The following is a 24,947-nucleotide window of genomic DNA, read 5'->3' as shown; positions in this document are numbered from 1 at the left end:
TCCCTGGGATGAAGCCTACTTGATCATAGTGGATGATCATTTTGATGCATTCTTGGATTAAGTTTGGGAGAATTTTATTGAGAATTTTGGCATTGATGTTCACAAGGGAAATTGGTGTAAAGTTTTCTTTGTTGGGTCTTTGTGTGGTTTTGGTATCAGCATATCTGTGGCTTCACAGAATGAATGGGGTAGTGTTCCTTCTGTTTGTATTTTGTGGAATAGTTTGGACAGTATTGGTATTAGGTCTTCTTTGAAGGTTTCATAGAATTTTGCGTCTGGTCCTGGGCTTTTGTTGTTGTTGTTGTTATGGTGGTGGTGGTGGTGGTTGTTGTTGTGAGACTATTAATAACTGTTTCTATTTCTTTAGGGATTATGGGATTGTTTAGATGGTTTATCTGATCCTGATTTAACTTTGGTACCTGGTATCTGTCTAGAAAATTGTCCATTTCATTCAGATTTTCCAGATTTGTTGAGTATAAGCTTTTGTAGTAGGATCTGAAATTTTTTTAATTTCCTCAAATTCTGTTATTATGTCTCCCTTTTCATTTCTGATTTTGTTAATTTGAATACTCTCTCCATGCCCTCTGGTTAGTCTGGCTAAGGATTATCTATCTTGTTGATTTCCTCAAAAAACCATTTCCTGGTTTTGTTGATTCTTTGTATAGTTCTTTTCATTTCTACTTGGTTGATTTCAGCCCTCAATTTAATTATTTTGTGCCATCTACTCCTCTTGGGTTTATTTGCGTCTTTTGTTCTAGAGCTTTCAAGTGTGCTGTCAAGTTACTAGTATATGTTCTCTCCAGTTTCTTTTTAGAGGCACTCAGAGCTTTGAGTTTTCCTCTTAGCACTGCTTTCATTATGTCCCATAAGTTTGGGTATGTTGTGACTTCATTTTCATTAAATTCTAAAAAGTCTTTAATTTCTTTATTTCTTCCTTGACCAAGTTATCATTGAGTAGACCATTATTCAGCTTCCATGTGTATGTGGGCTCTCTGTTGTTTTTGTTGTTATTGAAGACCAGCCTTAGTCCGTGGTGATCTGATAGGACGCATGGGACTATATCAGTCTTCTTGAATTTGTTGAGGCTTGTTTTGTGACTGCTTATATCGTCAATTTTGAAGAAGGTACCATGAAGTGCTGAGAAGGTATATTCTTTTGTCTTAGGATAAAATGTTCTATAGATATGTTAACTCCATTTGGTTCATAACTTGTTAGTTTCACTGTGTCTTTCTTTAGTTCCTGTTTCCATAATCCATTGATGAGAGTTTCCATTGATGAGAGTGAGGTGTTGAAATCTCTCACTATTATTGTATAAGGTACTATATGTACTTTGAGCTTTAGTAAAGTTTCTTTTTATGCCCCCTTGCAATTGGAGCATAGATGCTCAGAATTGAGAGTTCACCTTGGTAGATTTTTCCTTTGATGAGTATCAAGTGTTCTTCCTTATATTTTTTGATAACTTTTAGTTGAAAGTCAATTTTATATGATATCAGAATGGCTACTCCAGCTTGTTTCTTTGGACCATTTGCTTGGGAAATTTTTTTTCCAGTTTTTTACTCTGAGGGTGTCTGACTCTGTCTTTGTCACTTAGGTGCATTTCCTGTATAAAACAAAATACTGGATCCTATTTATATACCCAGTCTGTTAGTCTTTATCTTTTCATTTGGGAATTGAGTCCATTGATGTTAAGAGATATTAAGAAAAAGGGATTGTTGTTTCCTATATTTTTGTTATTAGAGGTGGAATTTTTAGAGTCTATCTCCTTTTGGGTTTGTTGAAAGATTACTTTCTTGCCTTTTCTAGGGAGTAGTTTCCCTCCTTGTGTTGGAGCTTTCCATCTATTATCCTTTATAGGGCTGGATTTGTGGAAAGATATTGTGTAAATTGGTTTTGTCATGGAATATCTTGGTTTCTCCAATATCATGGAATATCTATTGTAATTGAGAGTTTTGCTGTGTATAGTAGCCTGGGCTGGCATTTTCTTAGGGTTTGTATGACATCTACCCATGATTTTCTAGTTTTCATAATTTCTGTTGAGAAGTCTCATGTAATTCTAATCGGTCTGCCTTTATATGTTACTTGACCTTTTCCCCTTACTGCTTTTAATATTCTTTGTTTTGTGCATTTGGCCTTTAGATTATTATGTGATAGGAGCAACTTCTTTTCTGGTCCAACCTATTTGGAGTTCTGTAGGCTTATTGAATATTAATGGGCAGCTCTTTCTTTAGGTTAGGGAAGGTTTCTTCTATAATTTTGTTGAAGATATTTACTGGCCCTTTAAGTTAGAAGTCTTCACCCTCTTCTACACCTATTATCCTTAGGTTTGGTCTTCTTGTTTTGTCCTGGATTTCCTGGATGTTTTGGGTTAGGAGGTTTTTGCATTTTGCATTTCCTTTGACTGTTATGTCAATGTTTTCTATGATGTCTTCTGCACCTGAGATTCTCTCATCTATCTTTTGTATTCTATTGGTGATGCTTGCTTCTAAGACTCCTGATCTCTTTCTTAGGTTTTCTATATCCAGGGTTGTCTCCATTTGTGATTTCTTTGTTGTTTATATTTCCATTTTTAGATCCTGGATGTTTTGTTCTATTCCTTCACTTGTTTGGCTGTGTTTTCCTGTAATTCTTTAAGGAATTTTTGTGTTTCCCCTTTAAGGGCTTCTACCTGTTTACCTGTGTTTGCCTGTATTTCTTTCTTTTTCTTATGGGGAAATTTTCTTCATTTTTAATTTACAGCAGGAAGAATAGAAACCATTCAGAAAACATTTTCCTTATTTTTAAGGGCAACTCAAAACATTTTGCATGGTTTCCAGCAGCTGAGTTCTTCAACAGATCCATTGACTCCATGATGCTTCGCATGCACAATTAACAAAAATAAAACTTACCAAAAAAAAAAAAAAAGACATCTAGACTAGTTATACATGCAAGTCTCAGGGACCCCCATTGGGTGCCAACTACTGTGTGGAATTGTCATAAGCGACCATGCAGCCAGAAAGGGGTTCGTCTTAATATCTTTATTTCATTCACACAGTACAGCTGATTTTGAATGGGCAACAAGGATAGCAATTAAATCTTCAGGAGACAGAATAAGATTAGCTGTTAATTTTTATCATAAAATCCTACTCCTGGCACTTGGGAATTCAGATTATCCAAGAAAGCTGCGCCTACCTATCACCTTACATTCAAAATTAAGAGTCACAATCAAAGAAGGTGGTCAGAAATGTTTTGTGTCCATGGAAGTACGCTTAGCCTTCACCTAGAATTCACAGTCACACTGGTAGGTTTTGACACTACTTCTATCCCCTCCATAAGAACCATTTCTATGTAAGTCTCTATCTTCTAGAGTTTTCCAACTTATTCAGCTAATAATGTGGCACGTGAAACATTTAGGAAAAAGTCAATGTGAGGGTTTAAAACAAATCCACCAAGGTCACTGCTCTGTTCAAACGATTATTCATCTGAACCATAAGCAATGGAGTGAATGTATCCAAATCCATGACTGAAATAGAATGTTCTGAAAGAACTAGCTTTATGTTCTAATCCCTGTTATGAATACAATTGTTTATGTAAATCACTCAGTGTCCTCAGACAGGTCAAATTGTGTAAAATAATGGGTATGGCTGGGGCGGGGGTAGGGGGGTCAAGGATTGCAATAGCTGCAACATAACTCACACATGTAAAACCAAAATCGGGTCAGGTCAGCTTATAAATATATATGTGGCTTGTAGCTGTGTGGCTGTTGCTGTTCCAAGCTGATCACAAGCAGAAAGACATGTACTGTACAGTAATTTGAGGTTGGCAGTGAAAGGAAGTAATAAAAAAAAAAAACAAGTACAATTATAGAAAAGGCACAGAGAGCACTGACCCCAGTTTTTGTTTTTGTTTTTTTTTTTACCACAGTTCTTTTTTTTTTTTTTCTACCTCCCTTCTAAAGACACCAGCTTCAAACTCATTTGTGAATACTTTTAGGCTTCATAATGAGCCTTGAGTTTTAACTCACAGTTGGCAGCTAGACCATGTTGGTTTTTTGTGTGTGTGTATGTTTTTTTTTCCTAAAAGAAAAATCTCATACTATTTCTGACACTTAACCTGAGAATTTTAAACTTCGCCTGTATTTCTTTAAGGGAGTTATTTATGTCCTTCCTAAAGTTCTCTATCATCATCATGAGATGTGATTTTAAATCAGAATTTTGCTTTTCCAGTGTGTTGGGGTATCCAGGGCTTGCTGTGGTGGGAGAACTGGGTTCTGATGATGTGAAGTGGCCTTGGTTTTTGTTGTTTATGTTCTTGCACTTGCCTCTTGCCATCTGGTTATCTCTGGTGTTAACTGGTCTTTCTGTCTCTAACTGTGGCTTGTCCCTCCTATAAGCAGTGTGTCAGCACTCCTGAGAGACCAGCTTTCTCTGGGCAAAATTTGGGTATGTAGAGCTGTGGCACAGGGTCAGCTCTGATCACATCCTTGCTCTCAGATGACACATGCCCCATCTCCCAGTTTACACATTCTGCTGTGCCAAGTTGGAGTCACAGGTAGCTAACACAAGCCAATAATATCTGTAATTTCAGAGAGGAATATGCAGGAGGTTCTGACCTTTAGACCAGTCTAAAATACTTCATTTCCAAAGATGGCTTCTATCTATAGCACCCTGGGTGCACACTAGTAAGACCCCTTCCAGGTTTTCCCATTTTCTTTCTTTCTTTTTCATTCTTTTTTATCTTTATTAACTTGAGTATTTCTTATTTACATTTTGATTGCTATTCCTCTTCCCGGTTTCTGGGCCAACATCCCCCTCATTCCTCCCCCCCCCTTCTACATGGGCTTCCCCTCCCCATTCTCCCCCCATTACCACCCTCCCCACAACAATCTCGTTCACTGGGGGTTCAGTCTTGGCAGGACCAAGGGCTTTCCCTTCCACTGGTGCTCTTACTAGGCTATACCTTGCTACCTATGAGGTTGGAGCCCAGGGTCAGTCCATGTATAGTCTTTGGGTAGTGGCTTTGTCCCTGGAAGCTCTGGTTAGTTGGCATTGTTGTTCATATGGGGTCTCAAGCCTCTTCAAGCTCTTTCAGTCCTTTCTCTGATTCCTTCAACGGGGGTCCCGTTCTCAGTTCAGTGGTTTGCTGCTGGCATTCATCTATGTATTTGCTGTATTCTGGTTGTGTCTCTCAGGAGAGATCTACATCCGGTTCCTGTCGGCCTGCACTTCTTTGCTTCATCCATCTTATCTAGTTTGGTGGCTGTATATGTATGGACCACATGTGGAGCAGGCTCTGAATGGGTGTTCCTTCTGCCTCTGTTCTAAACTTTGCTTCCCTATTCCCTGCCAAGGGTATTCTTGTTCCCCTTTTAAAGGAGTGAAGCATTTGCATTTTGGTCATCCTTCTTGAGTTTCATGTGTTCTGTGCATCTAGGGTAATTCAAGCATTTGGGCTAATAGCCACTTATCAATGAGTACATACCATGTGTGTTTTTCTGTGATTGGGTTACCTCACTCAGGATATTTTCCAGATCCATCCATTTGCCTATGAATTTCATAAAGTCATTGTTGTTGATAGCTGAGTAATATTCCCTTGTGTAGATGTATCACATTTTCTGTATCCATTCCTCTGTTGAAGGGCACTGGGTTCTTTCCAGCTTCTGGCTATTATAAATAAGGCTGCTATGAACATAGTAGAGCATGTGTCTTTGTTATATCACTTCAAAAAACACACTATACACACTTACCTTTTCCAAGGGTTCCAGGCTTACCCTCCCCACAAAATTGAACCTGGATCCTCTGAAATAAGAGCCAGTGCTCTTAATCTCTGAGCCATCTCTTCAGTCCAGACACTGTTTTAAGTGGATTACTACACAGTATTTAGCTGATATAAGAAAATATGAAGAAAGCAATCAGGAATCATTTTTATTGAAAATAAATGAGAAATTACAAGGATTCTGGATGCTTTATTCTTTGAGAATATAAACACTGAATTACAATGGGAGAATGTCTATATGCTAACATTTTGAATAACAGTGGGAAATAATTATAAAGTTCTGAGAATCATACTCGACATTTAACCCTTTAAAAGCCACTAACTCTACCAAGTAGATTTAAATGGAAGTGTTTTGATTTTATATTCACAAAATTAATTACAACATATCATAATGAGTTTTGCTAATATTCTTTTCTAATACAACTTGATACTTTTGTCTGTTCAAAGGAGCTATTTTAGATCAATATTGAACAATAGTGGTTTTCCCATGAAATCTCATAGGCTTGTACTCCTGTGCTGGATGTAGAAGGCACTGATGTCAGGGAAATTAGCATCTAACCATGGGTTTTATACCCTCTGGCCATTAGAAAGTATTAAAGTGCTTGAGAAATACTCTATAATTATGTTCACAGAGGACTTGCAACCTACACATGTGCCAACAAAAATATTTTAACATTAGAGTAGGATTTGTATTGTTAAAATATACAGATGTGCATTGTTGAGGCTTAAAACATTGCATAGTTCTATTCACTATGTCTGAGTTTGCATTGCTGTTGCAACACAGAAGGCTTTAAGGTAGAATAAATCTAGAGTGCATCCCTCTCTAATCCCTGCATTAACAGGTTTCCTTTAAGTCAACATTCCTTCCATGTCGTATCACCATCCCATTCTCCGTACCCAGTTTCTGTGACCTGTATGTCTCTGAGTCTCTAAAGATGAGCCGTGTTCATCAGATGTATCATATCGTGGAAAGCATGAAAAATCATCTCCACTAACTTTTCTGCATCAGTCTCAAGACATGACCTCCAGGATGAACATGTCACCACAAACCTGTGAAATACACAGCACATGAACCATTAAGTCATAGGTTCCAAGTTGTGATGCTGGGTGTTCTACCTGGCTGCTCAGACATAAAATGTGAGTTCTTGGTGATGTTATGTATATGTAACTTGACAGAAGAAGACAGAACCACAGTTAACTCATTTATACCATGCTGTGGAATCCCTACCTCAATGGATTAGACAATGCCCAAGGACAATAGTCCACAAGCACCTTTTGGACAAAGTTGCAGAAGCTTATGTCTAAATACAAATAACCAAACAGCCAAACAATCAACCAACCACTAATCAAGCACAAACCAATCAATCAACCAGCCAACCAATCAATCAACCAACTAACCGCCAACCAACCAACCCTCAACCACATACCAATCTAACCAAAGAAACGAATAAAACCCCACAAGGAACTTCTTCCTAAAAGTTGATACTGGAATGGGCTACAGTATGATCTCATGCCATTCTCTGTAAGGAAATCTGACCTGTTTATCACTTGACAAACATTTTTTAAAGGACAGATAAGAGACTAAGAAAAGCTATTTCTACATGAGCTAAAGTGGTCTCCTAAGACAAAGCTTGCCTTCTACCATCTCCTAATGGTACAATTCCAGATCTGGAAAGTAAGCAAAGGAGCCCCAGGGAGCTCAAGTAAATAGGAGAAAAACCTCGCTTTTGCTAGACTCCCAACAGAATATGTGGTTCCTACCTTTTGTGGACTAGCCTTGCAAAGTCTTAAAGAAGCTTATGGATAAATATCAAAGCCAAATATACAGGGTAAAGATTCTGGCCAGCCATGCGACCTTCACATCATTGGAAACGATGGTAAAGCACATCTTTGACGTGGGCTTTAGCTCAAGCAAAATGGAATAGAAGCACACTCTTGCCCCCCTGTCCTAGTATTTAGTGATGAAGCTTTTAGGGGAGCAATGTTAGAGAATGAACCTGGGCCTTTCATGCTAAGAAGTTAAGCTACAATTCAGTTACACTCTTAGACAGAGGAAGCTGGCTTTGGGTGCTTATAGCATATACTGAAATATATATAGGAATCCTGAAGTCGTACCTTAATTTTATCTAATAATTCAAGAGCAATATGAGTTATATTCCAACTGTACTGTGAACAAAATTCTCAAATATTTAATAATATCAAAACTGTTTTTAAAATTATTTGTATTTAAGAATTTAGTTTTTCAAATAGCTCAGTTATGTTTCTGAATGACAGAAACAGCCTTTTGTACTTGGATGATTCATAAAGAAACTTGGATGACATTGAACAGTGAAAAATGCTTTGAAGTTATACTACTTTTGTCTCCAAACTAGTACAATACTTCATAAAAATGTACAGTTGGAAATCACATGATGAACTAACAAAGGGCATATTATGCCTCTAGCATATATACTAATTTGCAATGGTAGGAAAACACGATAGCAAAGTAATTAAACAATGTAGATTTATCTCATAGGAGACTGTAAATGACTCTTTACTACATGGATAAGCCCTTCATATGAAAGCCTGAGCTATTCAAACTTGTGATATCTAAAGCAGAGTTCATGGCAGTGAGAACATTTGGAGTCACTGAAAATGAGATAAAAGGGTGCAGCGTAATTATGGTTTAGAGTACTGAAAATGATGCGGACATTATTACGAAGTGGAAGCATCATCCAGTGATTGTCCTGGACAATGCAACAGAAATGTTAAGTAGCTGTCTGTTTTTCATATGTCGTATCTTTTTCACAAAAGAATGTAGCACACTTAAAGAAAAGTGCTATGTCAAACCATTTTAAATCATACAATCTTCAAGTTTGACAATGAAAAGAAAAATTGACACAATCCCCAAGTGTTTCATCTGAGAGATAGCAGTGTCAATTAGGCTTGCAGGAAGGGCCATTTAGTAAATATTTATGTGCATCAGTGTTGGGGTATCCCTCCAGATAGCTCAAAGAAGAAAACTTGGCAAATTAAACAAGTGCACCCACCTTGAGGTGGGAGCTTATTGAAAATTCAGGGAATAAGCTTAGTGTGGCTGGAGTAAATGAAATATGGTGTACATCACAGAAGACAGAGTCAATGACAGTCAAGAGTGCAATCATACGGTCTCTGGCAAGACTTGACATTTTACTGAATGGTTTTAAAGAATGGCATGACCTGAGTTTTTCCACCATGTAGGTTGCAGAGTCATCAGGCTTAGAAGGAAGTACCTTTAACCACTGAGCCACCTGGCCGGGCACTGAGCACGGCTTCCACAGAGAGGACAGCTCATGGTTCATAGGGTATAGCATGTAAGTGAAAAGGGATGGTGGCTTGGCTCATGTACCAGCAGCAGACTCTAGAAAGCTGTATCTGATGTGGTAACAGGTGATGTCCTTCATGGACTTCATTACTGACTCCTACCTCCAAGTTGAGGATAAAGCCTTTAAGAAGAGGATCTCCTTTGTCTTCTGTCCTTAGCACCAAAACACAGGGCATACTGTTACGGTCCTCTAAATACCTCCTAAATGAGTGAATGGATCTTCATCCCAGGATCATTGAAAGTCATTTAAGAAAGTGAGCTATCTGTGGCCCAAACTCATGCCACTGATATAACACAGAGCCTATTATGTATCAGGGAATATGTTAAAACTGATGCTCAATTATTACTTTGGGCATCTTGAGTAACCTTGAACTCTTTTATGGAAAAATATCAAAATTGATGTAAAACTTGTTATTTAATTTTTAATTTGTCCCTCAGTGTACACAAATGGAATCCTATTGTGCTATACAATCCACCACCTCAGAAGCCTACAGTGATAAGTGACACTTACGTAACTAACTGCACACAAGTCATCCGGCAGGGAAGCAGAAAATAAGATCTGCCAGAAGGAAATGTATGAAAACAATATGCTAGAAACTAAAATACTAATGGACTATTCATATTATTACTCAGTTTTCTGCGTCCCACATGAAATGCCCCAAGCTTGACTTTAGACTGCAGGTAGACCCACAAATATAGAGGGCTATATACACTTTAACTTGCCCAAAATACCCTGTATGGTGAAATATATTTTTTTAAATGTACAGGTTTCGCAGATGATGTCACTGTAACACAGGATGTTACTGAAATATCCTGAAATGTCAATCAGCATAAAAGCCCCCAGACGGTGATTTTACAAGGATCTCAAAAGCAGAGGAGAGAAATATAATACATGTTAAGTACCCAGGTGGCAAAGTGTCTGGTCCTGTAGCAAATGGCAGGTAATGTGAGTAAGATCACAGAATAGAAAAATACTAAAATCAGAAACGAGTTACGCTTCTTACTGTATCTGAAGATTAAAGGGCAGTAGAGTAGGCTTACCTGTCATCTCTGATGTGGTAGAAAAAGCCGTATCCATTATGTACCATGGGAACCACGACTCCCTGAATTCGTAAGTAACCAACCAGACTTGTTGACAGCACAAAATTCCCACCTCCTCCACTGTGAGGCACAAAGAAAAGATGTCCATTAGGCTGCAGATGCTGTGCTCCTTCTAATACCCAGAGAGAATGGTGATGCACCATTACCCCAAATTACCTTCTGGAGAAAAGTGGATCCTCAAACAGTTCTGGAACAGGGAGGCCTTCCTCTTTTGCTATGAGCAAAAGGCCTAAAAGGTGACGGTCAAATCCTGCAAGGAAATTCCAAGCCTGATATCAGAAAAAAGAGTTTCCAATAAAAGATTTTTTAAACAAGAACGATTCAAGCTTAAGTACCTTTTCCATGGGAACAATCTCTCATCATCTTGTTATGCTTTGCAAAAGCGTCTAACATCTTTTGCTGACGTTCAAGGAGCTGTGTCACAAATGAAAACAGTTAATTTTCAAAACAGATCTATACATGAACTCAATACCAAACTCTACGAAACCCAAAGCAGCAAGAGAAGACTCATCCAGTGGCTGGAGCGGGGTAAGGGAGGAGGAGGAAAGACCCCTCAGTAGAACTCTGAGGCTTGCTTCTCTCTCTCCTTAGTCACACCGCCCTGCCCTCCCCATAAGCCTTGATTTTTTTTTATTGTCTTCTTCCCTAAAATTGGAAAGAGCAGTGTTGACAACTGCTTTGAGACACTTATAATACTAATAAAAAAAAGTGGAACTTAAAAATTAAAATATAACTAACTACAAAATTAATCCCTCTATTAACTAACATAATCATGTCTTTCCAAACTAAAACAGGCAATATTTCAAAATGACAGGGAAGAAACACACTGTTGTCTAAATACTTAAAAGTATTCAAAACTCAACACATACATCAGGTTCTAGTCCTAGTGACTTCAAAAAGGAACTAGACATTCGCTGCATGATGAAAAGCATCCTTCTAAAGGTCTTTGCAAAGTTCTACTTTGTACTGCTGCTGGTCTAAAGGTAGATGAACATTGCTGAAAACCTCAGTACAGAAGACGTCTGCCTTAGAAAGTACACCCATGGGCTTTTCAGATCTGATGCCTCGTCCTCCTGGGCACATATATCAGTGGCAAATTAATACTTGGCAAACCTTAGGAAAATGTCTTAAAATAATCAGGGGAATAGAAGCAAAAACACCATTGAGAGGCCAGTTCTGTCAGTCTTTTCTGTCCAATACTCACACTGGCAGAAGGATCCTGCATGGACTGGCACCACCTGACGGCCTCCACTGTACAAGATCGCACAGTCTCTGTTCGGCCATGGTAAAAGTATCTTGTCATAGCTGTTTCATAGCAGCAACCGGGGCTAAAATAGTTTTAAGGGTATCAGAAGATAATTTTCTAATGTTATTACAAATATAGCCACATGCTAAAACAATTTTCTGATCACAGACCGAGACTACAAGTCAGCCTAAAAGTGTTACTTTCTATAAAGGCTGTTTTCAAAACCAGAGAATAAGAAAACAGTCTGATAACTTTGCCTATTTTTTTCTTTTGCTTCCTTTCTTTTGTGTTTCTGAGACATAGTTTCTCTGTATAACATCCCTGGCTGCCTTGGAACTTGCTCTGTATCTGTACACCAGGCTGGCCTGGAACGCACAGAAGCCTGCCTGCCTCTGCCTCCTGAGTACCGGGATTAAAGGCGTGTGCAGTGGCCACCCAGCTGGCAGAGGTTACTTTCTAGGCTCAGCGGCTTTAGGATGTAAGCACTGTGGGCTGTGACAGCATTCTCCAAGAAGGCCCCCAAGGTCCTACGCTGCGTGCTATTTGTGCTTTGGCACACTGTGAATGTGGAGTGGAATTATCGACTTGCTTTAGTGCAGAGAATACAGCAAAAGCAAAGGGCCATGAGGTTACAAATAGAGTTGTCCTTTTTACTTCCTTGCTTTGAAAAAAGCCAACTAGCGTGGTGCGACTGGCTCTGTGGAGTTAAAAACTGAAGAGAAAGGGCCTCACACTAGAAGACACTGGGGATTCAGGAAACTACACAAAACTACACAGAAATTAATAGGAAATGCAACAGGAGGAAGACAGGGAACGGGATGCTTAGGCTTAAACATTTAAAGGCAGATCAATCAAGTGCAACACGTGGGCCTACACAGCCTGCTGCCCATGTTTCCCATGATGCTGTAACACACAGTTTGCAGCAGGCCAGCCTTACATATGCCACAGGTAAGGAAGGCTGTTTTTTCTTAAAGGTTGCTCAAGGCTTTGCAGAACTGTCAAGAGAGCCAGCGTTTTCAGGCCAATTCGTGGATGGAAGATGAAAACAGTTGAAGTTTGATAAGCTGTTGAATGCCACTTTCCTCTGCCCAAGGGATCTGTTACTTCTTAAGACTCGTGAACAGAAAGAACGCAGGACGAACAGGAAATTACTGGTAAGGCAGAGAAACTGAACTGGGCTTTCAGTAGTCTCAGTGACAGGTAAAACAATACTAGCATTTACCGTTACGAGGAGCCAGGGTAGCAGTGGCCAAGATGACTCGTCAGCCCATCCATGCATCTCAGTCCAGACAGAAAAACACTTGACACATGTATGCTCATTCAATCAAAACTCAACAGCACAGGAACAGCAGGCCAGGCTCTCAACAGCATAAGGGTTCTGTGAGAGCCCAGCTCACACGGGAGCGAATGTCTACTTTTCCATCCCCAGCCACACAACAGCACCACGAGAAAAATATAGGCGAGAACCAAGCTGAAGTGAGGAAAATCAACACTCCTCACAGAGCAGCTGACTTTGAATTTGGAAAACCCAAAACGTTTTGTTTTAACTGGTGGGAACTAAGACCATGACATTTCAGGATATAAAATCAAGAGGTAAAATCAGATGATTTGATGTAATGAACAGAAATTTAGAAAACCACTCCATTTATAAAAGCGTTGAAAAGAAGATTAAATTTAAGGAAATGTACAGGACTGGATACTGAAACTTAACTACTGGTGGGAAAAAAGGAAGGCTTAAATCTACATTCAGGCAGCAGTTCAACTAAAAGTGGCTAAAAGACTCAAATGCAAATCTTAATACTGCTTTTTGTAAAGTTAGAAAAATTCATTCTAAAATTTATATACAATTTCAAGAATTCCAAAATCGACAGAACAATCCTGTAAAGAAGGAAATGTTGAACAAGTCACCTTTCAGTTTAGAACAACAAAACTAATTTTTAGAAAAGAAGGAGAAAGACAACTGAAGAGAGCTGAGAACAAGGTGTCCCACCTCCCGTCAACAGACTTTCAGAGGTGGAACGAAGACCATTCACCTGGAGAAAGCAGTGTTCTCCACAGTGGAAGGAGAGCTGGATATGGAAAAGGCATAAATTAATTTCATGTATTAACTTCCTTGGAAGACACATGCCCAGAAAGTATGGGTGTTTGTAGATGACTTCAGCATTTGTATCAGTGGACTATAAGGATGGGAAAAATTTTGTCCTTACCATGTGAGTGGGCATCACCTAATCTAGTGAAAAAAATTAATCTACAGAAAAAAATGAGTTTGAGGACAGGAAAAGTTACCATCTGAGCTGGAGTGTGTATTGTTTCCTGCCTTGGACATGGGAGCTCCTGGTCATTGGGCCTTTGGAACTGGACTGGACCTTATGTCACTTGATTCTCTTGTCAAGAATGTGTACTCACCTGGAATCGTAGCAGCAACTTGCCATTTCTTTGGTTGGCATATCATGGGGCCTCTATAGTTATGTAAGCCAGTTTCCATAATAAACTTCTTCCCTTAAATACCCACAAAAAACTGCACGGACACACACATGGAATCCCAACATCGAGTCTTTTCTTCCCCCATATAAAAAGATGAACTTAAACGGATTATAGATCTACAGAAAGAACTCACAATTTTGAAAGAAAATGGGAAAATCCTCGGTGCTTGGGATTTGCTTGATTTCGTTGATAAAAAAGGAAATACATTGGATTTCATCAGAATGTAACAGAATGTGTGGGTCAAAGGCACCTTGAAGAGAGCAAATGGTATGGGACAGAACAGGCGTGCACAGGGGTTTCACATGGTAGGGCATTCTCAGAGCCTAGGTCCTTCAAATGATCCTGACGAAGAATCAACAGAAAAACATACGCAACTGTCACAGACTGGGCTCTACCAATCTGATGAGACCCCAAGGGAAGAACAGGTGAGAAAATCCACTGTGAAGTGAGGAAGCAATGGCCGTGTAAAGTTAAGATATGAACCAGGACAACGGCTTACCGTCCATGAAGTCTGTAGTAGGCGAGCTGAAGAGCGAGCTGAATAAAGGTGTCAGGGTGAAGGGCCTCCTTCTTAGTGAGCTTTTTGCCAAAAGATGTGAAGGTAGATGCTGCTATCTGTAAATCAGATGCCTAACAGAGAACCAAGCAGAAGCAGTGAAAAATCACAGAAAGGTGACACTCCAAAGTTCAAAGGGAATCAAAGGATTATTTGCATTAATCACCAGGCATAAAGAATTAGAGGTATTAAGGTTATAATTTTAAGATATGTTATGAAGCCATGTTTTGAGTAATAACCACAGTTTCATATATGTCAGCTAATAGAAAGAACACATTACTAACTTAAAAGAAACACTAAAACCTACTGCTTTGAGGTGTTGGGCTTTGGCTTGGTAGACGTCATTCAGTATCTTCTCATCCACAGTGAAAGCCAGCTCCTCTGGCAACGGTATATCCCGGACTTTTTCTGAACCCTGAAAATAGAAGACTTTAAATATTTCTGTGGGGAAAACAGTAGAGAAGGACGACGGGCTTGCCCTGACATACCTTCCATCTCCCTTCCGTCTCTAGGAGCTTCTCATCAACATAGTGAGCAATGTTCACCATAACCATTGCATCATAAGGAGCATGCTAAAATGAGAACACACGAGGTTGAGTAGTTTGTGTCAAATCAAAATCTGACCCAGAATTTCTCACTTTCTTTACTTTGAACTGATAAGGTATGCCCGCCTTCCAGTATCTGACTCCCTAATGATACAACTCTGTCTTACAATACAGGAACTGCTGATTTTCAAGACAAGGAAAAAATGAGCAAGTATTCAAAAATGAAAGCACACAGTAGGGCTCTTGGAGTTTGACTGGAACTACAATCCAAAGACATTACTGGGAGTTGGAGCAGGTATACCCTGTGTCTTGTGAGAATATTATAGAATATTATAGAAATCAGTGTAGAAATCAGTGTAGAGTGTAGAAATCAGGCGAGGACAGCAGACTGCAGCAGTTAAGAAGAACGTGAACATCTAGCTAAGAGAGGGTCACCAAGAACTAGAAAGCAGGGCTAGTGTGCACAGATCTACACAGATGCCTAGATTCTGTAGAAATAACTCGTAATGCTAAGTGCTGTGAGAAGGATGGGCTGTGCTACTTTTGTGCCCACCTACTTTTGGAATAGCTACGTCACTATTCTTTAGGCAACCACAATATCCCTCATATTGCATTGAAGGAGACCCATCTGCCCACAATGTTCCGAGGGTAGACAGCAGCCTAAGCCAGGCTTATGAGAGCACACTTAACCCCCAAGGACTACGTTTCACACAAGCCAATAGCAACCAGTGAGAACTACTCCAGGACCTCTTCTGGAGCTACTGGAACACGCTGGCTAGTCACACAGCTAGGAGAGCCTCGGTGACCTTAAATCTGCAAATACAATAACCACATCAGGCACTGCACCTGAAAAGCAGCTCTAACTGCAAAAATGAGGACATATTTTATAGTGACTTCACGCATGGGTTTCCCATATCTAAGAATATAACTAAGCCAACATCTTCCTAAGCTAATGCCAGATTAAATTCCATCAAATAAAACTGAGTAAGTTATGCTTAATAAAACCACTAACACAAGACCAGAGATGTAGCTCAGAGTAGATCATTGGCCTAACACGCACACAGAACCCTCTGTTCACGCTCCACACCAAGACAGACAGACGCCCACTGAAGCCTGAGGTTTGGGGTTTTGTTTTATTTCATTCCCTGGTTCACAGATTTCCTGAATGGAAGACTAAGACAGAGCTGGTCAAATCCATGGGAAACAGTACAAGAGAAACAAGGAAGTAGTCATTTTGTGAAGGGTAAAATGGTAGCAGTCCCTAGACTTTTTACTATCCATGGTCGACTGTTCCACATATCCTGCCATTTTGGGAATAGTTACACAGTCCTTACTTGAAATGCTAGTGCTATCTTTCAAGTTAGGATGGAAATTTTTGCAAGAAAATAGGTTTTCAATGTTTTCACTGATTTTTAAAAATATTTTTCCTTTCCTTTTGAGATTATACTATAATTACATCATTTCCCCCTTCCCTTTCCTCTTTCCAAACACTCCTGTGTACTCCTCCTTGCCCTCTTTGAAATCATGGCCTCTTATCATTGATGGTTGTTATTTGCAATGTGTATACACACACACACACACACACACACACACACGCACACACACACACACACACACACACACGCACACACACACACACACACACACACACACACACATGTATTTGCAAATATAACCTATTCATTCTGTACAATGTTACTTGTATATTTACAGGGATGACCATTTGTTACTGGGCAATCAACTGGTATGTTGTTCCCCATGGAGAACTACTTGATAACAATAGGTTTTAGGAAATTACTCTGCATAAAAATTACATTCAAAATCCTTTTTGTAGATATGCTCCAAACTGTTGGCCTACAACAGAACCTGACCTATGTTCTGCTTTCACTGACAATTCAGAACAAAACATTTTATTATAATAATATTAAAACTAAAAAACCATTTACCTACAGTACACGGCAGTAAGGTATCGCAGTATGGTATAAGTCTTTGTACCCTCAATGTAAGAAGTTACAGAGGGGAGACACACCCTGGTAACAACATACTCACATCACAGCTACAGCCAAATATTCCGTTAGCAAAGGAAATCAGATTATAGGACTTGTCACCCCAGCGCACTGCTGGATCTCCACCAAGAAGCATTTCAAAGACCTATAAAACATTTTATTTTTCAAAATTAAAAGTGTTTTAACACTGGTTTACAAGCAGACTTAAGAATATGTATCAGTTCACTTTTATATCAACCAAATTTAATCAAATGGTAGTTTTGTGAAGATTCAACAGGTAATTCTGGGTCTGGCTTGAGCTATTTCTTAAATCTCAAATTATGAAAATCTGATCATAAAATTGAATGTTAACAGATTATTCATACATATAATTACAGCAGACGCCTTCTGAAACTTGGGTAATGTAAGAAGCCTAGAGCTAAGAGTAAAATATCTTAACAACCCATAGACCACTAATGTCTTAACAACCTATAGACCACTAATGTCTTAACAACTCATAGATCATTAATGTCTTAACAACTCATAGATCATTAATGTCTTAACAACCCATAGACCACTAATGTCTTAACAACCTATAGACCACTAATGTCTTAACAACTCATAGATCACTAATGTCTTAACAACTCATAGACCACTCACACAGGATTTTTCAATCCGTAGATCCTCACACACTGAGTCCTGAAACAATTTACACAGAATAAATACTATTCCTTACAAATAATAAAACAAAAGAGAAATGGCAGAGTACATGACAGATAGTAAAAGTAGCCATTGTTTTATGAAACTTCAATTAAGTGTGTGTGTGTGTGTGTATTTAACTATAGTGGGCTACAATCTGTATTTGCAAGTATAGACTATGATTTGAATAACACTGAATTATTCCTTAAAAACTATTTCAGCAATTTCCTTCTCTTTGAAACATAGCTAAAAATTGTTTTAACTAGAAGGTTTTAATCTTGGATTTTTCTCCCCTATAATTTAATGCTGATGAATGTGCTATGAAGTAACAAATTCTTCCAAAAGACGAGACTTTACTAATGTTTCCCTGGAGGTAAAAGCATTACCCAAGGTTAGGAAATGACAGTAAAATAAGCCACATTTACAGTTAAACTCTCTTAAGCAGTCAATGTATTCAATAAACCTGAATGATATAGTCAATTACTTGCAGGGTGGGGTAATAAGCGGGAACCTCCACTGTGACTGGTACAGGTAGGTATGGGTTACAGATAGGGTCTCACATCACCTCTGGAAAGAGAAGTTAACTTGCCTCAGTGTTCCATGCAGATATTCTATGCATGCAGTTGGCGGAAAAGTTTAGAACACTGGCATGTATGCAAATCATAGCCACACTTCTTTAAACAAGGTCCAAAATACGTCTAAACAGACTTAAATATCAAGTACTTACAGAGCACTAGTCACTATGTATGAGATTCAATTTGGTACACAATGTAGTTAATAGCTGAGAAAAATTCTAAGACTGTGATTAAAAAAAAAAGTCTCATGTTTAACAGATAGAAAGCGTCCTACAGAAAACTGTGTAGGAAGATAAGAGAACAAAAGTTACCTGAGAAAAATTTTCTGGGGTTGCATGTGGACTGGTGTCTTCTATGGAATACACAAATAAACTGGATTGAATTTTTTCTAATAAAGTCAAGTTCTCTGGATCAAGACCAATCAGATATTCTCTTGCCTAAAGAGCAAGGAGATGATTAAATGTTATGGTTTAAATATAACACATCTAGAAAGGATTAAGGGTCTGTTAGAAAGAACAACATAAGATTACAATTAGCACTAAGATCCACGACCTGACAATGAACAGCGTGATAGATTTTCGAGGTGCTCAGGCCTGAATGGGATACCTGTCACCCCTCCCCTCAAGCTCAGGACCTATACAGAAGAGCAGTCAGGGGGACTGTAAGAACCAGAGGCGCTGGGTAAGTTTAAGGAAGCAGTGATTTCTAGATGAGACAGTGAATGCACAGTGAATGACAGTGAATGAACTCACAGAGACTGTGATAGCATGCACGAGGCCTGCACCAGTGCAAGCCAGACAAAAATGCCAGCATGACGAAAGGGAAGTGGACACAAAGTCACACCCCTAACAAAGCTCTTCACACAGGACGCTTCCGGGAGAGGGAAGATCAGTTTTCCCAATGGAATGGACAACCACGCTCCAGGGCGTTCATGCTCAGGAGGAGTTGGCAAACACCAATGTGGCTCTGGTTTTAGTGGCTTGTTTTTGTTTTTAAGAAAGAAAGAACTTGAAGTCGGGTAGACAGAAGGGGAGGAGAATCTGATCTGAGAGGAAAAGAATATGATAAAATATACTATTTTATCTTCTCAAGGAATAAAAACAAAAGATGGAATGAGCATATGCAGGAAAGACGTGCATGAATCCTTACCTTCGCCCACCGAGTTCGCTCCTCACTGGTTAATGCCGCTATACTGGGCCCAACAGGTTCATTCCAGCATTTCTGGTAGATGTATGTCAGTTGTCTTATGGAAGATTAATAGAAAGCATATTCAAAATGAATGGACAGGATACACAGGAGCTACAGAAGCCTGTACACACACACACACTCACACACACTCACACTCACACACACTCACACACACTCACACACACACATACTCACACACACTCACACACACACTCACAAACACACTCACTCACACACACATACTCACACACACACATTCACACACTCACACACACATATACACTCACACACACACTCACACACACACTCACACTCACACACACATTCACTCACACACACACATACACACACACACACTCACACGCACACTCATACACACTCTCACTCACTCACACTCACACAAACATACTCACACACACATATTCACATACTCACTCACACACTCTCACATTCACTCACACACACACTCATCCACACTCACACACATATTCACACACTCACACACACTCACACACATATTCACATACTCACACACACTCACATTCACACACACACACTCATCCACACTCACACACACACTCACATTTTATACTTCAAAATAAGCTTAGATGATAGAATTTAAACTTGGAAAACATGAACATTTCCAGAGTTCAGATAAATAAATACCTTCTCTATAGGAAAAGCCTGAAAAAGTATTTTGGTAGTTATCGTATAGTATCATGTCCTTCTAATTAAAAGTTGTATACACATGCATAAAACCAGAAAACTTACTGTATGCTCAATTATTATTTGTGCTTTACCCAGAAACAAAAGTACCATGTAGCCAATTTTAAATGTTTCATAAGTATCATTGTATTAATGTTGGCAATTATATTTTAAACAATTGACTATGTGTGGTGATGCACAGTCTGTAATTCAAGCACAGCAGAAGGCAGGGCAGCATAGTGAGCCTGAAAAATGGGGCACGGACTCATGTGTCCAAAGACTTTATGGGATGAGGATAAAGTGTTTTCTCACTCTCTAAAAAGGGACTGCACATGGAGACGCTCTCCTCATTACAGGGACTGCACATGATGTGCACAGGTTCCTCTGTTTATTTGTATTTGGAACACTGATGAAGAAATAATTTCCTGGCAACAAAAAAAAATTTCTTTTTTTTTGTTTGTTTTGTTTTTGAGACAAAGTTTCACTGTAATCCCTGTCTGTTCTGGAACTCAGACTGCAGACCAGGCTAGCTTTCAATTCCAGAGATCCACCTGCCTCTGCCTCCCCAGTGCTGGGATTAAAGGTGTGCCCCACCACCATGGGGCTTTCTTTCCTAACTAATAGTATTCTGTGAGTACATGAGGATTTCCTCATCAAACCACCAGCATATGAGAGGGCTTCCCTTGCCTCTTCCTGATCACTTTAGAGGAGAAAAAAAAATTAAAGAATATAAAAAAAAAGACAAATAGGGCTGGTGAGATGGCTCAGAGGTTAAGAGCACTGGCTGCTCTTCCAGAGGACCTGAGTTCAATTCCCAGCAAACACAAGATGGCTCACAACTATCTGCAAGGGCATCTGTTGCCTTTGTCTGGCATTCGGGTGTACATGCAGCAGAGCACTCCTACATTAAATAAATGAATAAATAAGTAAATAAATACATACATAAATAGGACACAAAAATAGAACCCATGTGGCAAAGTTTAATAAGCTTTCAAATTAAGAACTGTTTCTAAAAGAAAGGCCTCCAATAGAGCAGAAGAACAAGTCATTCTCATATCCTATCCTGTACAGAGCACATACATCCAAGAAAGCAGCATTCACACACCAAAATAGAGTAATAACATACTCTATTTTATAGAGTATATATTTGGTGTTAGGACGCTTATGTGTAAATCCCTGCTGGGTACCTGTCCTTGCCTTCTGCTGTCGACTGAAACACTCCATTACTTGTCAAGTCCTCTGAATCCAGCCCAGACGACTAAGTCTTGTACAAGGGTTTCCCAATAGGCTATTTTATTACTCTATTTTGACCTGTGTGGGGACATGTATACTGTGTGAGTATTTAGCTATTCTCTGGGTGTATTTTTCTATCTGTTTGTAATATGTTGTAAAAATCAATCAATCATTAAGGGGCTAGAAGATAACTCAATTGTGCTTCCTATGTAAGCATGAAGAGTCTGAGCTCAGTCCCCAGCATCTATGTATAAGGCTAGTCATGGCAATGTTCACCTGTAACCCCAGTGCTGGGATGGCAGTGGGGGAGGGGAGTGACAGGTAGACCTACAAAGCTTACTGCCAGCCATTCTAGGTAGTCACAGAGCACCAGGTTCAGTAAGAGACCCTCTCTCAGAAAAGACAGTGAAGAATCATGGCAGACAATACCTCGCTTCTACCTCTGGCCTACACACACATACACACAGAGGCATGAGTACATGTATCCACATACACACATTTATATACACACATATGCATTCAAATATATAAAATTTTAAAAGTCACTTAAATTATATACAGATATATACAACTCAACAAAAAAAAACATTTAGGAAATCTGAAGTAACTATAAATTAATATACTAAAGGACTGCTGTTCAAATACAGAGGCGAATACCAGCAGCAAACCACTGAACTGAGAATAGGACCCCCGTTGAAGGAATCAGAGAAAGAACTGGAAGAGCTTGAAGGGGCTCGAGACCCCATATGTACAACAATGCCAAGCAACCAGAGCTTCCAGGGACTAAGCCACTACCTAAAGACTATACATGGACTGACCCTGGACTCTGACCTCATAGGTAGCAATGAATATCCTAGTAAGAGCACCAGTGGAAGGGGAAGCCCTGGGTCCTGCTAAGACTGAACCCCCAGTGAACTAGACTGTTGGGGGGAGGGGGACAATGGGGGGAGGGTAGGGAGGGGAACACCGATAAGAAAGGGGAGGGGGGAGGGGGATGTTTGCCCGGAAACTGGGAAAGGGAATAACACTCGAAATGTATGTAAGAAATACTCAAGTTAATTAAAAAAAAAAAAAAAAAAAAAAAGGACTGCTGTTAATTTATGAGATAAGCCATTGGCTGTGATATGGCAGTTATGTGTATATTTTACTGATATTTTAGAGATGCATACTAAAATATTTACAGTAACAGACACAATGTCTGAGATTTGCTTCAAATTACCCACATGGAACTGAAAGAAAAGACACAAAATGCAACTGGATGGAACTGGTATTGAAGACCATGACAGGGCATAAGCGTGCTGAGAACTTGGGAAGGGACAGAAGGTCACGTGAGGTGGAAACTAAAAGGAGACTACGAGAGACAGGAGGAAGGGGATGAGGAGACTGGGAAAGGTAAACAAAAACAAATTTTGCTTGAGAAATGTCATAATGAAACCCAATTCTTTATAAGCCAAGAAAAAATAAGGTATAGTTGAAAAGTGATCATATGCATCACTGAAGAGGTCAGAGATCAGGAGCTGAGCATGGTGAGAGAGGTCTTCCTCTTATAATTGAGTCTTTTTATGTTTTCAAACTCTCAGAAATAGTGTAAAAAGGCTCATCATCATCATCATCACCACCACCACCATTACCAACACCATTATCATCACCACCACCACCACCACCAGCACCACCACCACCACCACCAGCACCACCACCAGCACCACCACCACCACCACCAGCACCACCACCACCAGCACCACCACCACCACCACCATCATCATCACCACCACCACCACCATCATCATCATCACCACCACCATATATAGTACAAGTAAATTTATTGCCCTTGATCTGGAAGTATGGAGCACACTAAACTAATATCAATAACTAATTCTGGAGTAGGGAGATGGGACTGGTAATACATGGAATGTTTTTATTTTCTCCAACCAGAATACATGCATATCTATCTGGTAAAACTGAAAATTAAAAATAGGTGTTTTTAAGAATAGCATTATGAAACTCTTATTTTAAAACTTACTGTCATTTAAAGGAAGGAAATTCTGAACCCTAGTTTTGTAACCCAAGCAAGAGCTTGAGACCTAAGGAAATCCTAGAAAGTCCTCTGAGATAGTCTCCTCAGATAGTCTAAGTAGGTCAGGAGTTGCCTAAGGCCAGGGTGATCTTGAGAGCCTTCACTCCTGATCCTCCTGCTGGAAGGACAGGCCTGTGTGCCAGCACTCCAGCACAGGAAAAGAGGAGAAACACAGGAGGGCAGGGGACACGAGAGAGCTGGTTAACTAAAACAAAACAGGTTATATATATAATTTCATGACTAACCTCTTGGTACTGGGTCTGTGTGTGAGTGTGTGCATGTGCGTGTGTGTACACCTGAAGAAACAGAGGCCATGAATTTGAAAGAGTTACAGTAAGCAAGGCAGGAGAGGTGCTCGTGGGAAGGGCTAGAGGGAGAAAAGGGAAAGGAGGAAATGACATTCTTGTACCTTAATTTCAAAAGATAAAGCTTTTTCAAAAAGGAGGTATAAAAACAGCTATGGAAGCCTATCTTGTACCTAAATTAAAAACATAAAAACCAAATTTGGAAGGAGATATCCCACATAATGATGGTTCTAGAAGCAGCAGCAGGTCACTAACTAAAGTTCCAGGGAGAGGTATGGGTACTGCCAGAGAAGCTGCTCTTCATGGAGGACCCAGAAAGACTCCCAGACAATACTCTCTTGCTATTCCTCTTGGTTGCTGTGCTAGCTAGTTTGATTTCAACTTAACACAAGCTAGAGTTCTTTGAGAAGAAGGAACGTCAATGAGAAAATGTCCCCACTAGACTGTCCTGCAGGATCGGCTTGGTTCATTTTCTTAATTAGGGATTGCTACGGGAGGCTCAGGCCCCTGTAGTTGATGGCACTGCTGGGCAGGAGGTCCAGGGCTCTGTAAGAGAACAGGCTGAGCAAGCACAGGAGTGAGGCCGTGAGCAGCATCCCTCCATGGCCGCTGCATCAGTTCCTCCCTTCACGAAGGACTATGAATATAAGCTGAAATAAACCATTTTCCCCCAAGTTGCTTTTGCCTTTACTACAGCAATAGAAACAAACCCTAACCAAGACAGTTACCAACCCAAACCAGGTAAGACAGCACAGACCCTGACTGCAAATAGAAGAATGAATGGAGCTGGAACTGAGCTAGAAACTGCCCCCAGTACTGGCTCGCTCTTCAAAGTGCTGAAAGGAGCTCTGCAGGGTCAGCTACAAACTCCAACTACAGCACCATGTATCTACCTGTGTAAGGAAAGCACGATTGCTATGTGGTAACCAACTGCTGCCATACTGGCTCTGAACCCTTACCTAGTACGGTAACCCAGTCAAGTACAGAAGCTTGGAAAAGCACAGGCCCTAGCAGCTCCATGAGGCCTGTGGGAACTTAGTACTACTGCTCAGTAAAATGCACAGTGTCAAACTTGCCTGACTGTCTGCCACTATGCTGCCCACCATGATGCCAACACACTAACCCTCTGAAATTGTTAGCAAGTCTTCAATTAAATT

The 24,947-nt window shown here is 39.8% G+C and overlaps 1 protein-coding gene across 5 annotated transcripts in view; it reads right to left on the bottom strand.

The window, feature by feature from the left end:
• Nucleotides 1–5,886: 5,886 nt before the first annotated feature.
• Crot (carnitine O-octanoyltransferase) overlaps nucleotides 5,887–24,947 on the bottom strand; it is a 56,329-nt gene continuing 37,268 nt past the window's right edge. For all 5 annotated transcript variants that reach the window (XM_039108454.2, XM_039108458.2, XM_006236004.5 and 2 more), the window contains 11 exons: nucleotides 19,435–19,528; nucleotides 18,597–18,722; nucleotides 17,076–17,177; nucleotides 14,970–15,053; nucleotides 14,789–14,896; nucleotides 14,425–14,555; nucleotides 11,400–11,523; nucleotides 10,531–10,609; nucleotides 10,352–10,445; nucleotides 10,136–10,255; nucleotides 5,887–6,801 (listed from right to left, as the gene is read on the bottom strand). In XM_039108454.2, coding sequence (XP_038964382.2) covers nucleotides 6,681–6,801; nucleotides 10,136–10,255; nucleotides 10,352–10,445; nucleotides 10,531–10,609; nucleotides 11,400–11,523; nucleotides 14,425–14,555; nucleotides 14,789–14,896; nucleotides 14,970–15,053; nucleotides 17,076–17,177; nucleotides 18,597–18,722; nucleotides 19,435–19,528 — 1,183 coding nt within the window. In that variant the 3' untranslated portion in view covers nucleotides 5,887–6,680. The remainder of the gene's footprint in view (nucleotides 6,802–10,135; nucleotides 10,256–10,351; nucleotides 10,446–10,530; nucleotides 10,610–11,399; nucleotides 11,524–14,424; nucleotides 14,556–14,788; nucleotides 14,897–14,969; nucleotides 15,054–17,075; nucleotides 17,178–18,596; nucleotides 18,723–19,434; nucleotides 19,529–24,947) is intronic.

The sequence above is a fragment of the Rattus norvegicus genome, chromosome 4 (assembly GCF_036323735.1).
Source record: "Rattus norvegicus strain BN/NHsdMcwi chromosome 4, GRCr8, whole genome shotgun sequence".
NCBI lineage: Eukaryota > Metazoa > Chordata > Mammalia > Rodentia > Muridae > Rattus > Rattus norvegicus.
The sequence above is the reverse complement of the archived record's forward strand: the minus strand, read 5'-3'. Positions and strand labels throughout refer to the sequence as shown.